We start from the raw sequence: 15723 nt of genomic DNA on the forward strand, positions 1-15723 counted from the left end.
TTTTATATAATAAAATATAAATAAAACTTATACCATATATAACTATATGAAATAGTTAAGTAATATTATGTAAGTATATTTATATGAGTAAACATTTGTTCAGAATATATTTTTTTATATATTTCACCGCATTTATGATAAAGATTTTTTCTTAATTTTTATGTGATCATGATTGAATGTTATGGGTATATTCAAATTTGTTTTATATTTGTCATGAAATTATCAATTATATTCCTTTAAAATACAGAATATAAACATTTTTTTAAATAAAAAATTATTGTTTAGACCTTCATATTATACATGTATCTCTTTATTTTATGCATTTTAGTATATCTATATGCATAAGAATAAATAGATATCTTCTTCCCGTTTGATGCATATTTTTGCCTTTTAAATATTTAATCAAATTGACTAAGATAAGCACTATATTCTACATTATATCTCCTGTTATCTATACTAGATAAGAACGCTTCATCTCTATTTTTACTTAAATATTTTTTTAAAAATTCGATCATTTTTATTTTAACTCGCATGCGTGTACCCAGAGGAATTATCTATTAAAATAATGCAATTATAATAAATATATTAAACTTGTTTATTCAAAAGTAATTAGTTTTATATTGAGATTAATTATAATACTTGTTGTATTATTCATATTTATTTATAATATCTTTATATTACTTTGTATAATAGAAAATTCATCATAACAATCGACATAATACTAAAACCTACGATTAAAAATGTTTTAGCTGAAAATGTGTTCATTGTAGATAATAATTCTAAAAAATATATGTATTTCACAAGAGAATTCATGTGTATTACTCCAACCTGGTGATGATTCCGATACAAATAAGGTGCCATCCTTATTATGACGTATCACTTTTTCATCGAAAACTCCTGATATAACACTTTTTTGAGTCATTAAACCTGTAAAATTCATAGAAATCCGTAATATAAATCATTATTATATGTATTTTTATTCATATAAAAATTAATGTAAATTAATATTATATTTTTATTACAGTTCTGTGATTCCTGAAGTAGGTTGCTCCATGTTTTTTGTACATTTTCTTCTGTAATGCTTCTTGTTTCACGAGCAAGATAATTCCTATCTTGTAATTGATTTATTAGACAATTTATATGAGTAATATACGTATCTTTTATTCTTTTGCATTCACAACTATCACAATAACCTTTCATTTTCCAAATATTTTCAAGGAAATAATTTATTATATCATCCTTTAAATCATTTCTTATGTTTGATACATAAATAGCTTTAGTAATAAAATCTAAGTAATAATTCATAGCATTACAGACACTTTGTTTCATATTATCATTTTTATATGTCTTTTTTAATTCATTATACACAAGCATGACATTTGTATTGAATTTATCTATATAATTTTCAACAACATTGTGCTCTGAGTAAGTAGCCTTAAGTATATTAATTATGTCACTTATGTCTACTTTATTAAGCAGTTTCTCTATATGATCCTTTGGAGGTAAATTATCACTATGTGAAAGCATACTATTAAGTGTGATATATATATTAGAACGTGTATATATATAAAATTTTGATTGCAGGAATGATAATAAAAATTATAAAATTATACAATAAATTATTAATTAAAGCCTATACCATCTTCCGTATATAATGAATTAGTCATACTTATTAAATATTACAAGATAATCATACTATATAAGTGAACTTCTATGTGGCAGTTATACAAATTACGTATACTACTAAAATAAGTTCACTATATATGCTAATATAAATAAAAATAAAATTAATGATATATTATTACTCCTATAGAAATGTAATCTTCATGATATTATATTTATATAACTGAGAAACAAATTAATTATGGATTAATGAAATCCACACTATGAAACGTAATATGTAGATAAAAAATATTGTATACATTTTGTAAAATAATTTTCTATAGAGAACTCAAAATAATATATATAATACGCTAACATTTGTAAATATATGTATATAAATAATTTTAATATATATATTATAAATAAATAATATTTTCAGTTTTATACAAATTTGGAACTCTAAAACCTTTTCCTCTAGTGTAATTATCAAAAAGATTTAATGTGATATATATAATACATGATTAACTTAAGTCTCCATTAACTATTAAAATTAATTTTTTTTTAATGTATGCAAAAATATTAGTATACGCTGATTTTGCAGTTATGTTGGAAATAAATAATGAAGAAAATATATGTTCTACAAGAAAAATATTTTGAAATTTAATTTAGACTGTATGGATAAATATTCAGTATTTAGTACTTACTAATTTATGATTCTACAATATATTCATTTGTATATCCATATTCAAGTTTTTATTTTATTTATTCTAACTTTATGAACAATTTATAGGTTTCTGTTTATAGTTATTAACGTTTTGATTACAGAGTTTATTTATTCTACTTATGAATTAGAATTATTTATAATTTTTTAGATTTTTTATTTTCTGTTTTATTAAATTTATATTCACATATATATAAAGATAAATTATCACTACTATTATTCCTAAATATTAAAGCTTTATAAGTTCTTCACGTAATACGCAAGTATAATACTGAATTATATATCTATAATTAACTTTTTATAGAAATATATATTTGTCCTTTTATATATATCCCATACATATAATATATCCAATTTTTTTTCATTTTTGTAAATATTTATGTAAGAAAATTTTTTTTAGTGTAAAATCTACGTATATGAAAATGTAAAAATAATGATTTATTATTCATTATTTGATACATTAATATCATATTTATTACTTTATATTTACTTTTCCTAATCTATATTATTTCTTAATTATATTTTTATAAAATATATCATTCATTATATATTTTAGATTATCATTTATACACTTACTTTTAAGGCACGTGAATTAATTTATAATAAATATTGTCCACAACTATTTATCTATTTTAATTATTATTATAATTATGTTCTCTTAAATTTTAGGTTATCAATATTTTGTCATGAATTCACTTTAATGTGAAAAATAATGTAAAGGCTAATACATATATTACATTTTATAAATAAATTTCAGTTCTTATTTAATAAATGCTATACGCCTTAATGAATAATTAGGATGCATATTATTACGTAAAATTTATACTATCCTATTAAAAAATTTATTATTTTTTTTTCAATAAATTTCACACAGATATAAAGGATTTAGTTGTAGGGTTTAGATTTAGGATTAGGGTTATGTTTTATGCTTAGGGTTTATTTTTAAGATTTAGGGATTTATGCTTTATATTTAGATTTTAGGTTTATGATTTAGGGTGGTATGTTATTGGTTTATTGTTTAGTGTTCAGGGTTTAATGGTAAGGGTTCATCGCAAATGTTCCGTTTTGAGTGTTTATGTTTTTTGTTCACGTTTTAGGTTTTTTTTATTATTGTTTAGAATTTATAATTTTTGTATTTTATTTTAGTTTTATTTTTTAGAGGGAATCTTATTATACTAGAAGATCTTTATTTTTCAAGATGTTTTATTTTTTTTTTTTATGATATGTATGTGTGCGACCTTTTTTTTTATCTACGGTGATTTTAGTTAGTACATGTATGAATGAGTTCATCATTGCATATTATAATATGTATAAAAGATATTTACTTGTTATTAATACTTTTATTTTGTTTTATATGCTACCCAAAGCTATTTCTGATGAATATTTCTTTTATATGTGCATTTATGATGTTATATTTTCACGACAATTACAAAATCACTTTGACTGTTCGTCAATGTTTGCTACTTCTATATCTGTAAGTTTATTGTTTATTGTAACACTTTTAATTTTATTATAATTAATGTAGCTACTATAAGAGTTTCCATATATTTATAGGTTTTTTTTAATTTATTATTCTGAAAAAAACTTATTTCATCTTATGAACTACATGAATTATAAAATATAAAAAAAAAAAATTATATTTGTATATGTTTATTAGTTTACCTGTTTTAAATCGAAATTATTATATAGAGGCATAAATAATAATAGGCTCAGAGATAATTCTATCGAAGTGTTTGAATACGAAAATTATTCATGATCTATGAAAAAATATCCTCACCGGGGACGTAGAAGTAATAATATATATATTACGATACTGTGAGGAATTATTCTTTTATATATTAATGTTATGTTATTACATAAAATATTTTATATAATAAAAATAAATATTATTTTTAAAATATTATCCTTAATTGTATATTCATAATATTTTCGAAATATAATATTATTGTTGATATTAATTTTATCATAAAATGCCATATAGATAATATTAATGTATGCATAATAAAACGAGTCTAAAGAAATAAATTTATTACACAATATATAAGCCAATAAACAAGAATTGATGATATTTCTTTTATGGTTCAGGGTTTATGTTTAAAGGTTTAGCAGTATCGATTTTTTATATAAATTATTTATATATTTATAAATATGATTATTCCAACGATTTTACTGTTAATTTTGGGAAGTGATAAATTTTAATTTGAAAAAATATTCATCATTATTATATATATACGGAGGTAGAATGCATGATAACTGCAGGAACAACGAAATTATTACGCAATATCACGATCTAAGAGAACTATTGCAAAATGGATCGAAAAAACATACATCCTATACGATGAACCATATCAAATTTAGTACATATGACAATTCACAAGTAAATCTAATGAACAGAAAGAAGAATAGATATATTTTTAAGGTAAAATATATATTTTTTGGAATAATTTAACCTTATTAATTATTTCAATTAACTTTTCATAAGTAAATCTGTTAATATTTATGAATTTATATAGAATGTACATATATTAAGAATTCCTATGAATTATACTTAACAAATATACAATAGTTATATTTTGTTAGGTAATAATTTGTTTCTATTCTGTTACATTTCTTATTCCAAAAATATGTAGCATAGATTTTGGAATATACTCAACATTATATATTATGTATAATATTAATATTTTTTCTAATAAAATAATGTTAAAAAGTAAAATGTGTGATATAATTTTGCTTACAAATTTTTATTATAAAGATGTAAAGAATATGATACATTTATTTTACGGAGGCTATATAAGAGGAAGTAAACCATGAAGTTTTTTACTATTATATGTATTTTTAATAAATGTTATAATAGCAATTTCATCAATAAATTATTTTAAAGATTTAATATATATAAATTTTAATTATTACCGTATATATGCATACACTAAACTTAGTAATGTATACTGTCTATAATATATAACATATGTCAATAATAATTAATATGAATTATAAACATCTGGACCTTATATTTTTACATTTATAAGAAGAAACATTATAAGATAAAATGAACAATAAGATCTATAGTAAAATGAGAAAATTATATATATTTCAAACCAAATTTTCAATATAGTACTACAGAATATTGAGAACTTTTATATGATTACATTTCATATTTTTATGATTCTTATGATATAATAAAAATAAATAATAAATGAAGCTTAAATTAACAATTAGAATCATATTCTATTATATTTTAATCCTTTTTAAACAGTTCAGAAAACACATATGTCTATGTTTTTATATAATTAATGGTAAATATTCTATCAATATCTCTAAGTATTTCCTCCAAAAATGTCTAATATAAAAAATATGAAGAAATTATATTTTATAATTGAATATAAAAGAATTTCTTCTTTTAAAATAAAAAAAAACTTTATACAATTAATAGTAATAACTAAAAAATATATTCTCAATATTATGAAGATAATATATTTAAAAAATATAATTATACAACCTTATATAATATAAATATAAAATAAATAAAATATTAAATCATTATTATCCTTTATGCAGAAAATATAATAACTATATATTTTTTAAGAATAATATAAACAGAAAATAAGAATTATTCTACATATTATTAAAAATTATAAAATTATGTTATGAAATCATTCAATATTTATTATATATTTCTTTTATTATAATTATAATATATTATGAAATAATATATATTTATGTTATAATATATTATGTATTAAATTATTGTATATGCTTATAAGACGTTAGATAAATTTATTATAACATAAATAGAATATTGTATAACTAAATTATACATATACAAAGGATATATGTTTTTTTTATATTATACATAATATAAGATGTTAATAGTGTCCCTTTAATGAATAAAAACAAAAAGGTTATTTTTTACCTAAGATTTATATTTAAACATATATACTAATAAAATATGATAGCGTCCATACGTTTACATAATAATAAAAATGAGAAAACTATAAACATGAATCTATGCATATGAAGGAATCAAATGTTTTTTATATAAAATATGTTAAATAATTTTCCTTTTAATTTATTAATTATAATAATATCATATATATGTTCTCATTCCTAGGTATATATAAATGTCTTTTCAATAATTTATAATTATAAGTTTTATTAATTAGGATATTATAGTTAAGTAAACAATATATTCTAACTATACTTTAGCGTTCCTGTAATATCAAGAGCATCTGCGAATTATATTTCAAAAAAAAATTCCTAAGAAATTATTTATTTTATCCTCTTTTGGATTATCTTTTGCCTCAGATATAGTAATATAAACAAAATAATAAAAATCAATATTCATATTTGATTATACTGAATTGTAGCATATATGCATCTTGTAAAATTCAGAATAATGAAAATTAAAATATATATAATTTATTTACTAATACATATATATCATAATGTTTGTTATTTATTTTTTAAAAAGTAATTTCATATAGACAAATAAATAAATAATTTAATATCTCTGAAATGGTTATATTTAAAAACGTTTCACTACATCATCAAATACTTTGTCCTAATGCATATAACTAAAATGCTTGTGATATTTTTTAATAAAATCATAGTTCTATTATTTTATATATTGCTTCTAATCTATTTTATTATTAAAGATAATAGGAAATATTGTCTTGTATACACAAAATTCTAATATATTTACTTTATTTTAACATTTGTGCACTAATTATATGTAATACATTTATCATATATGCATCTTTACTTATCATTTACAAATTATAATTATATTAATTAAAGCATAATTCATTGTTATATTAGATTTATTGATGTTTTATTGAATTCTAATTTTAATTGCACTCATCTTTTTGAAGGCAAATTTCTAGGCGCTATAAGCTATACACTAATGTGTTGTATTATAAAACATTATCTGATGAAGAAATATATATTGTGTTTTTTGTTGCAATTTTTGAATTTAACTAAAATACAATTTTTACAATATATGCAACAATGCCTTTTTTTACATTATATATTTCTTAATACTATTTTTTTAACACAAATTATGTAATAAAATTTTATACATATATTTACGTCATATTGTTATACTATCCAGCATATAACAAGGCATTAATAAGTGAAAGTATCAATTGAGTAACTTTTTATATGCTGTACTAATTAGTAGCTCTTAGATTTGTGTAATATTATAATACTCTTCTTGAAAACAACTATATTAAAAATTAATTATGTTCTTAATTTTATCAGTGAATCCTTATACATATTATACATCTTCGTGCCCCCGTTGTTAATTGTTCTTAATCTATTATGATTTTGTTGCACTTTTATGAATTTTAACTCCAATATAAGCATACAACTAATTTAATGACACCTATAAAATGCTAATTATTTCATTATTATAAGAAATATGAATTATAAGGTTTCATATGTAATTTTAATGTGTGATCTTTTATAAATTTGTACGGAAAGTTATTTTAACCAATTTAAATGTTTTCAATATATTTCTTTTAAAACAATACAAACATTTAATAATATAATACAAAATCATATTAATAAATAGAAAAAATGTACATTAACTTTAAGAGTTCTTTTATATTTTTATCCTATATATGCTCAATGATCCTAATAGAAAATATACAGTAAAAGAATGTATAATGTCTTTTAACTTTATAATGTTCCATGTTATTAAATATGGTGTATATTTGTTCTTCTTAATATATACTATGTATAGAATAATACAATTAACTATGAATTTTATATTTATTATTGTTTATTTTATATTTATTTATGATTAAATAATTCTTAATTCCTTCTCTAAGAAATTATTACATGTATAAAAATCTAAGCATAATTCATTAATCTACAATGTTAGGTGCTATACAAAAATATAGGAAGAAATTCGAAATTATCTCACACGATAAATATAAAAGTATATAATAATAATGGCATAAATATGCCTTAAATTATACCAATAATTTTATATATAAGTGAAAAGGGGTAAAATTTATTAGTACAACACTATATTAATAAAGAATAATAAAAATATTAATGTATAAATTTAAGAAACGCTATATTATAGAATAAACCATGAACAGTAAAACAAATAAATTTAATATAATACAAATAAAAATGAAAATTTAATATTATATTAATATAGAATAGTATTACATATTACGTATTTACGAAAACATTATATATCGTAAAAAAAATGTTATGTATACGAAAACGTTAGTGTCAGAAATATATAGATGTCTCTATTTATACAAAGATATATGCATGAACAATATATACCTTTATAAAATTCTATTCATTGAGTAAAAATGATTAATTTATATTTTAAATATATTTTAATAACATTGTTTTTGTATAAGTGTGAGGAACTTCATAATCATTTGCACTATTTTTGTCGTATATCATAAATAATTGAAAAAATAAGATATTGAATATAAATGAGCATTATTAAACATGGTGTATTACATTTAAACACGGAATGGATATAATATAATATACGAATATATTAGAAAATTTTGTTTAATATTAAAGGATATTATGGGCATGGTTCTTAAATATTACTATTAATTTATGGAAAAATAACTATTTTTACCTTATATTTATTCAGAACAATATTTTGTTGTACTATTTCCTGTATATCATATTTCTACTATTTTTATTCTTTTTTAAAATTATTGTTTTTATTAAATTGTCACTTTAACATGTAGACATAATATTATAACAATCCTATTAATAATTTACAGAAGAATATTATCTAGCAAAATTTTGACATCGAGTATTTGTCATATTTATAATAATAATAATTAAATTTATAGATATGTGTATGAGGTTTTTACATGAATATTACACGATTATATAATGTTGAATATTCTTATAATTCTAGAGGATAACACATTGATGATATATATTTTTTATAAATTGCATATTATATATTTAGAAAATTATAAAAATATATCCATTATATATTACATATGTTGCTTTTACAATAATTGCACATTATTTCGGTATACATTTATATATTAAATACTTTTTCCCTGTACAGATTCATTATAAAATTGATCAGGATATAAAATACAGATTCATTATGTAATTCATATTTCTTTTCATTTGATATTATATATTAGTTTAGTGTTTTATCTAATTTGTTATTAAGTAATGAATTTTATCATTTGTATATATGTATTTATTTAATATATTCCATTTTTTATATTTTTATTTTTATGCATAACTCATATACTGTCTATTTAATAATGTTGTCTCATTGGAACAGTTTAATGAACTCATTTGGATGTTATACATGGAAGGCTATATATATTTGTTCATAATTTTTAAAAAACCATGGGTCGTTATCTTACAGTGTAATATTTATGTACAAGCTTCTCATATTCTGTAGAGTTAATATATAATATATTTTTTAATGAACTGTTTTCATCATTAATAGTACAAATAAAATAATAAGTTACACATTAATAATGTTAATTTATATCATTTTATATAATGTATTTCATAAATAAGGAAATATTAATTTATTAATATATTTTTATTTTATAAAGCATTCAATTATATAATAACAGAAACTATACTATACTTTATCAAGAACACCATTTTTATAGATTAATAACCGTAATAATATTTACTTTAAGGCAAAATTATCATTGAATATGTTATATATTTAACTAATTATAACTTAAACATATAGTAAATAAACTCATTAATATATATATAGATTTACTAATAAGAATTATATATTATTTATATCTCTATATTCTTTATAGTATTGAAAAGTGACAATTTTTTAATAATAAAAAATATATAAAATTGCAAAGAAAATTTATTATGGTAAAAATCAGTAATGATAATTAATATATATATTTCTCAATAGTGAATATATTTTTCTATCAGAAAAAAATTTTTTTATAAAAAAATATTATTTTTTACGTTATATAATATGGGCAGAATTTTTATGTTGATGTCTCTTTTTATTCACATAATAAAATGTACATTCCATGTGTTATTATAGTATTAACATAAAATGCTTTGTATGGCATAATTAGAATGAATAATTTTGATATATACAATACTCATAAATAAAACATTAGTCCAAAATTATAAGGAGTGGTTAATTCTTAAAAAATACTGACTTAAAATATATTATATATTTATTATATTATATAATAAAAATTTTCATGTATTTATTGTTTTCATTTATATTAAAACTGATAATAATTTAGAAATGAAAATAAATAAAAATTTGAAATATAGTATACGAATAATAATTGCTTAAATAACTTTTCATTTATGTTTACACGTCACCTTAATATATGTGTTTTGTTGAGAATGTCTAAATTTATAATAAATTAGTTTTTTCTACATAAGCATGTGCGTCACATATATGAACTGAATAAAAAAATATAAATACAATTCTTTTAGAAGGTTGTATATTATTGTAATATAAATGTATACTATTTATTACATTTTATTACATCCATTATAACATTTAATAAATAGTATTGATATCCATTTTACGGGAATGATAATAACGCACATTAATAATCTCATATCATTTATTACATAAGACAAATAAATTAACCACAAAATTATAATTTTATGATCTAATATTTTATATAGCTTTGATTATATCATACATATCACTATATAAAATGCAAATGGGAAATAATAATTATTAAATATATATTTATATTAATAGCATATAATAATATGATTTTATTTTTTGGTACTTATGTTATATATAAAATTATATAATTTTTATATTTTAGAAAAATATTTTACACAGTAAACCTATTTTTTTTTTTTATTATATTATAATTCTTTTGATTAATATTTATATTTTTTCCTTTTTATAATTAAAAAATATGTTATATGATACAATTATTATTATTATTTTTTTCTTATGTGTAAAATTTAATTGTCAAGGTATAGGTTCGTATTTTAAATCAATTCAATATTTAAAAAAAAACGAAGATATTTTTCTAGTTCAGACATTTCGTTATAATTTTAAAGAATACTATAGATATTTACATGTATTTCAATATTTTATCCAGATATTGCCTAAAAAAATATAATCATATAAAAGATGACTAATGATATTGTACAACTTTATATAATATAAATTACTTATTATCACATTTTTATATATAAATTTTTAATAAAAGTAATAAAAAAATTATAGTATATTACAATTTTTATTATAGAATTTTTTTTTTATTTTTTTTTAGTTTAAAATTGTAAATGAATTTTCCGATTTTGAAAAAATAATGAATAATTCCAAAACAAAAGGTAATAGTCCCAATGACGAAAATTTTAAAGAAATTAAAACAAAAGTATTCCCAGGTTTTAATAGTAAAGTTGAAATCATATGCAAAAATTTTGATAATTATACGAATACTATACAAACTAATAGTGACACGAAAGTGTCTTACAATTCCAGTTGCATATATTTGTACTATTGGCTATATTATTTTAATAATAATAATAATGAAAGGAATATTGAACGTGTTAAAATTATTTATGATGAATTGATCAAAGCTGATAGTACAGCTCATCAGACCATATGTCCACAAAGTGATTATAGTACTATTACAGATAATGATATGTTAAAGATCAAAGATCTTCATGTTATGTACACTTATCTAAATAATAATAGTTCTCATAGCCCTGATAAATGCAGTGGTGGTAACGAATGCGCTGAACTATATATGAAATACAAAGTTCTATGTGAATCCAATAGTTACTCTAATTTTTGTAATGAATTAAAAAATGTTAGGGAAAAATATAATGAACTAAGTACAACTAAATGTTCTGTACACTTGACATATAAAATGTTACCTTTGTTCCAAAAATATAATATAGGAGTTCCTATTGTAATTACAATTCTTGTGATATTATTAATATCAATAACTTTATTTATTCTCAATAATGTAATTATTATATTATGTATACATATTTGTTGTATAAAATAAATTTGTTATATAATTATAAAAAAAATTTTAATATAATATTTTTTTAAAATATAATTTTTTTTTTATTAACTAGTTTACCCATATAATACATGCTTTAAAGGAAGATTAACAGAAAAACGAAATAAATGGAACAATAAAGATGTAGATTATAATATATTCCAATCGTACAAAAATATCAGCAGTGCTATTATGAAGAGTAGACACCATATTTTATATAATAAATTCTAAATATTTCATTATATGCATTAAATATTGGAATTATATGATTAAAACCAAATAAATAGTGTTAAACAATTCATATACGAAAATTTTCTTATAATGTATTCATATAAACGTAAAGAAGTAATTATATTAAAAGGTTTATATTAATTATACTATATAGAAATTAAAATATTCAGAATAATATTCTATTAATATCTAATGAATATCTCTTTCTTCAATAAACTATGGATAAAAAAAAAATGAGTAAATGTCTTCCAAATCCCCTTCTAATATACAGTAAATAGTGTGCATAATTAGGATATAAGATATAAAACACTAAAATATAGATAAAACGATGTTAGAAAATATATATTTATATATTACTGCAGACGAAATTTCTAAACTAGTATTATAATGCAATATAGAATATGTGGTTAATTTCTATAATCTTATATTATGCATTAACATGATATAGAATTATAGAAATGTTTAATATATTTATTAAGTGTGCATATTTATGATTTATTTTGCCTAGGTTTTTTTAATAATTCTTAGTATATATTTTAAAAATAAGAATTTTTTGCGTTTATATATTTTATTTACTAATTAAGGGACGCTTACTACATTTATGCTTATTAGTACCATAAATGAAATATTACAAAATATAACATGTTGGTTATATTGTGTAGTCTTGTATGATACATTTTTTTGTGCCTTATTTCATGTGAATCTTTATTATAATTTGTATACTTCTATAAATTGCTCATTTCAAGTATCAGCTCTGTAAAAATGATTAAAATAACGAAAATATTTTATTTTTCTTAACGAAGGCAAAAATATTATATAAATAAAATATTAAAAGCCACTGTAAATTATTTGAATCATATAATTTTTTTTGCACATACAAAATTTTATATTTATTATTTATTTTTAAATATTTTTTTAATATCAAATACTAATACACTAATGAATTATATAAATTCTTAAAAGTGATAGCTCTTCCACTGTTATTGATAATTAAATTATATTATATATAATTTTTTCTTTAAAACCATGCTTTAACATCACATAAATATGTGAACAGAGATTACTATTTTTACTTAATACATTATTTTCTCCATATCATTATAAATTTTTTTTAGTATTTTCTTATATTGTCACATTAAAATCCATGATTTTCTTGCAATCTCTATATACATATATATTTTGAAATTATAGCTTGTATCAAATTCTCCTTAAAAAAAGTATTTTATATAAGAATTATATATATAATTCTGACAAAACTTTTTGTATTATTTTATATAAAAGATATATTATGAATAAAAATTTATAATATTAAAGTGGATAAAAACATAATATTCTCAATATATAATATATATTCTCATTATAATGAAAGTATAAATTATAATTAATAATTACCAGAATATATTGGCATATTAAAGAATATTATTTTTCGATGTATTATAAAAATAATATAATGCTTTATTTTCCATATTCCTTAATTATCCATAACAAATGAATTCAAAATTATACATGTTATTAAATGCAAATAAATTATAATTATACACAAATATTCATATAAAGGAAAAATTTTAATAATAATATAACGTTCATACATGCTTTTAATTATACAAAATATTCATGACAACATTTAAGTGTTAATATAATATTCTACGACAAGGTTTTTCCACTGAACAAACAATATATACTTGTTAAATTATTTTTTAAGTTTATTCACAATATAAACAAAAATACATGTATTATAAATAAAGGAATTTTTCATTTCTTATAAAAATATAATTTATGTATTTTTTAAATAATTAAAGAAAATATCTCGAAAATATTATTATGTCGAAACTTTTTATTATAAATCAGTGATATTTTATAATGAATTCTAAGTATCTAGCTGAAAAAAAAATATTTCACATATATTTATAAATAAATCATCATCATATGTAAATACAAAATCATAAATATTTATATTATTCCATAAACACAATAATATATATATTAATAATTTTTATTATATCCTTGAAAATTAGTATGTAAAACAGTCAATTTTGTAAAAATTTTGCAAAATTTTTAGTATCACAATAACTATAAATCAATAACATTTAATATATGTTTAATTTATTTCGTATGAATCTTATTAATATGTATAAAATGTTCATAATATATTAGTAAGTTTGGTCCATATGTTTTAAAAAATGTGTTAGAAAAGAAAAATAAAAAAATAATATGTATTAAAGAACTATTAAATTTAATGAACGAATAAATAATCGTAATATGTTATTTAATGATGTATACATATAAATAAATTTATATAATGTTAATATGTACCACTCATAAAATCTTGTTATATGAGAAAATTCTTTTTATAAACTTTTACATATTACATAGATTATAGCACTCAACATTACTTACATTAAACACTGATGATACAACGTGCATGCCTAAATTATATAAATGTAAAGAATATAATATATATAAAACGAAAAAATTATACTTTTATTTTATAAAAGTCTTAGAATAACAAAACATTTGAATTCTTATATTATCTATATTAAAAAGCTCTATATATTTTTATATATATTATAATATTAATAAATATATGTATATTAACAATAATATAACTATATCTAGAACAAATAATGATAGATGTATATTTAAGTCATAAGAGGCATAAATATGACTTAAAAAATTAACTCTATCTCGGATCCTAAAAATATTTATAAAACAATATATTTATGCTTAATATATGCTTCTTATAAAATTATTTATATATTCAAATATATAAATTGAACTAAACCTTATAATATTTTTATTTGTTGTAATATAAAAATATATTCTTGCATGTTATATATTGAAATTATATTTCATTCATACAATTTAGGGAATTTTGTTATAATAAACTGTTCTTATACTCCATGTAAGTTTATAGCAATTAATTAAACTTATGAATAAATTTTGTTTAACATAATATCTTACAATTTATACATTATTATATATATATTAGTATGATATTTATGTTAAAGCAAAAAATACATAAAAGTATATATTAAAATTAATATCATATATATGTGATAATTGTAATTTTCCCTTATTATAGCACTAGTTATATTTTGTAACTTCATAAAAAATACAGATTTTATATAATATAAAAATAAGAGAATTTATATATATTTTTCTAAGCAATAT

At 18.6% G+C, this 15723-nt stretch overlaps 2 protein-coding genes across 2 annotated transcripts; one reads left to right on the top strand and one right to left on the bottom strand.

Annotated features, from left to right (window-relative positions):
• Nucleotides 1–398: 398 nt before the first annotated feature.
• PGO_002205 (variable surface protein) lies at nucleotides 399–1527 on the bottom strand (the record flags this gene model as incomplete). Its single annotated transcript, XM_028691090.1, has 2 exons — nucleotides 399–554; nucleotides 1066–1527. 2 exons carry the CDS (start codon nucleotides 1525–1527, stop codon nucleotides 399–401), a joined length of 618 nt encoding a protein of 205 aa, XP_028546891.1.
• A 9911-nt stretch (nucleotides 1528–11438) lies between these two features.
• PGO_002210 (variable surface protein) lies at nucleotides 11439–12552 on the top strand (the record flags this gene model as incomplete). Its single annotated transcript, XM_028691091.1, has 3 exons — nucleotides 11439–11453; nucleotides 11581–12298; nucleotides 12398–12552. 3 exons carry the CDS (start codon nucleotides 11439–11441, stop codon nucleotides 12550–12552), a joined length of 888 nt encoding a protein of 295 aa, XP_028546892.1.
• Nucleotides 12553–15723: the final 3171 nt, after the last annotated feature.

Source organism: Plasmodium gonderi (genome assembly GCF_002157705.1).
Source record: "Plasmodium gonderi DNA, contig: Pgo-contig_234, whole genome shotgun sequence".
In the NCBI taxonomy this organism is placed as follows: Eukaryota; Apicomplexa; class Aconoidasida; order Haemosporida; family Plasmodiidae; genus Plasmodium; species Plasmodium gonderi.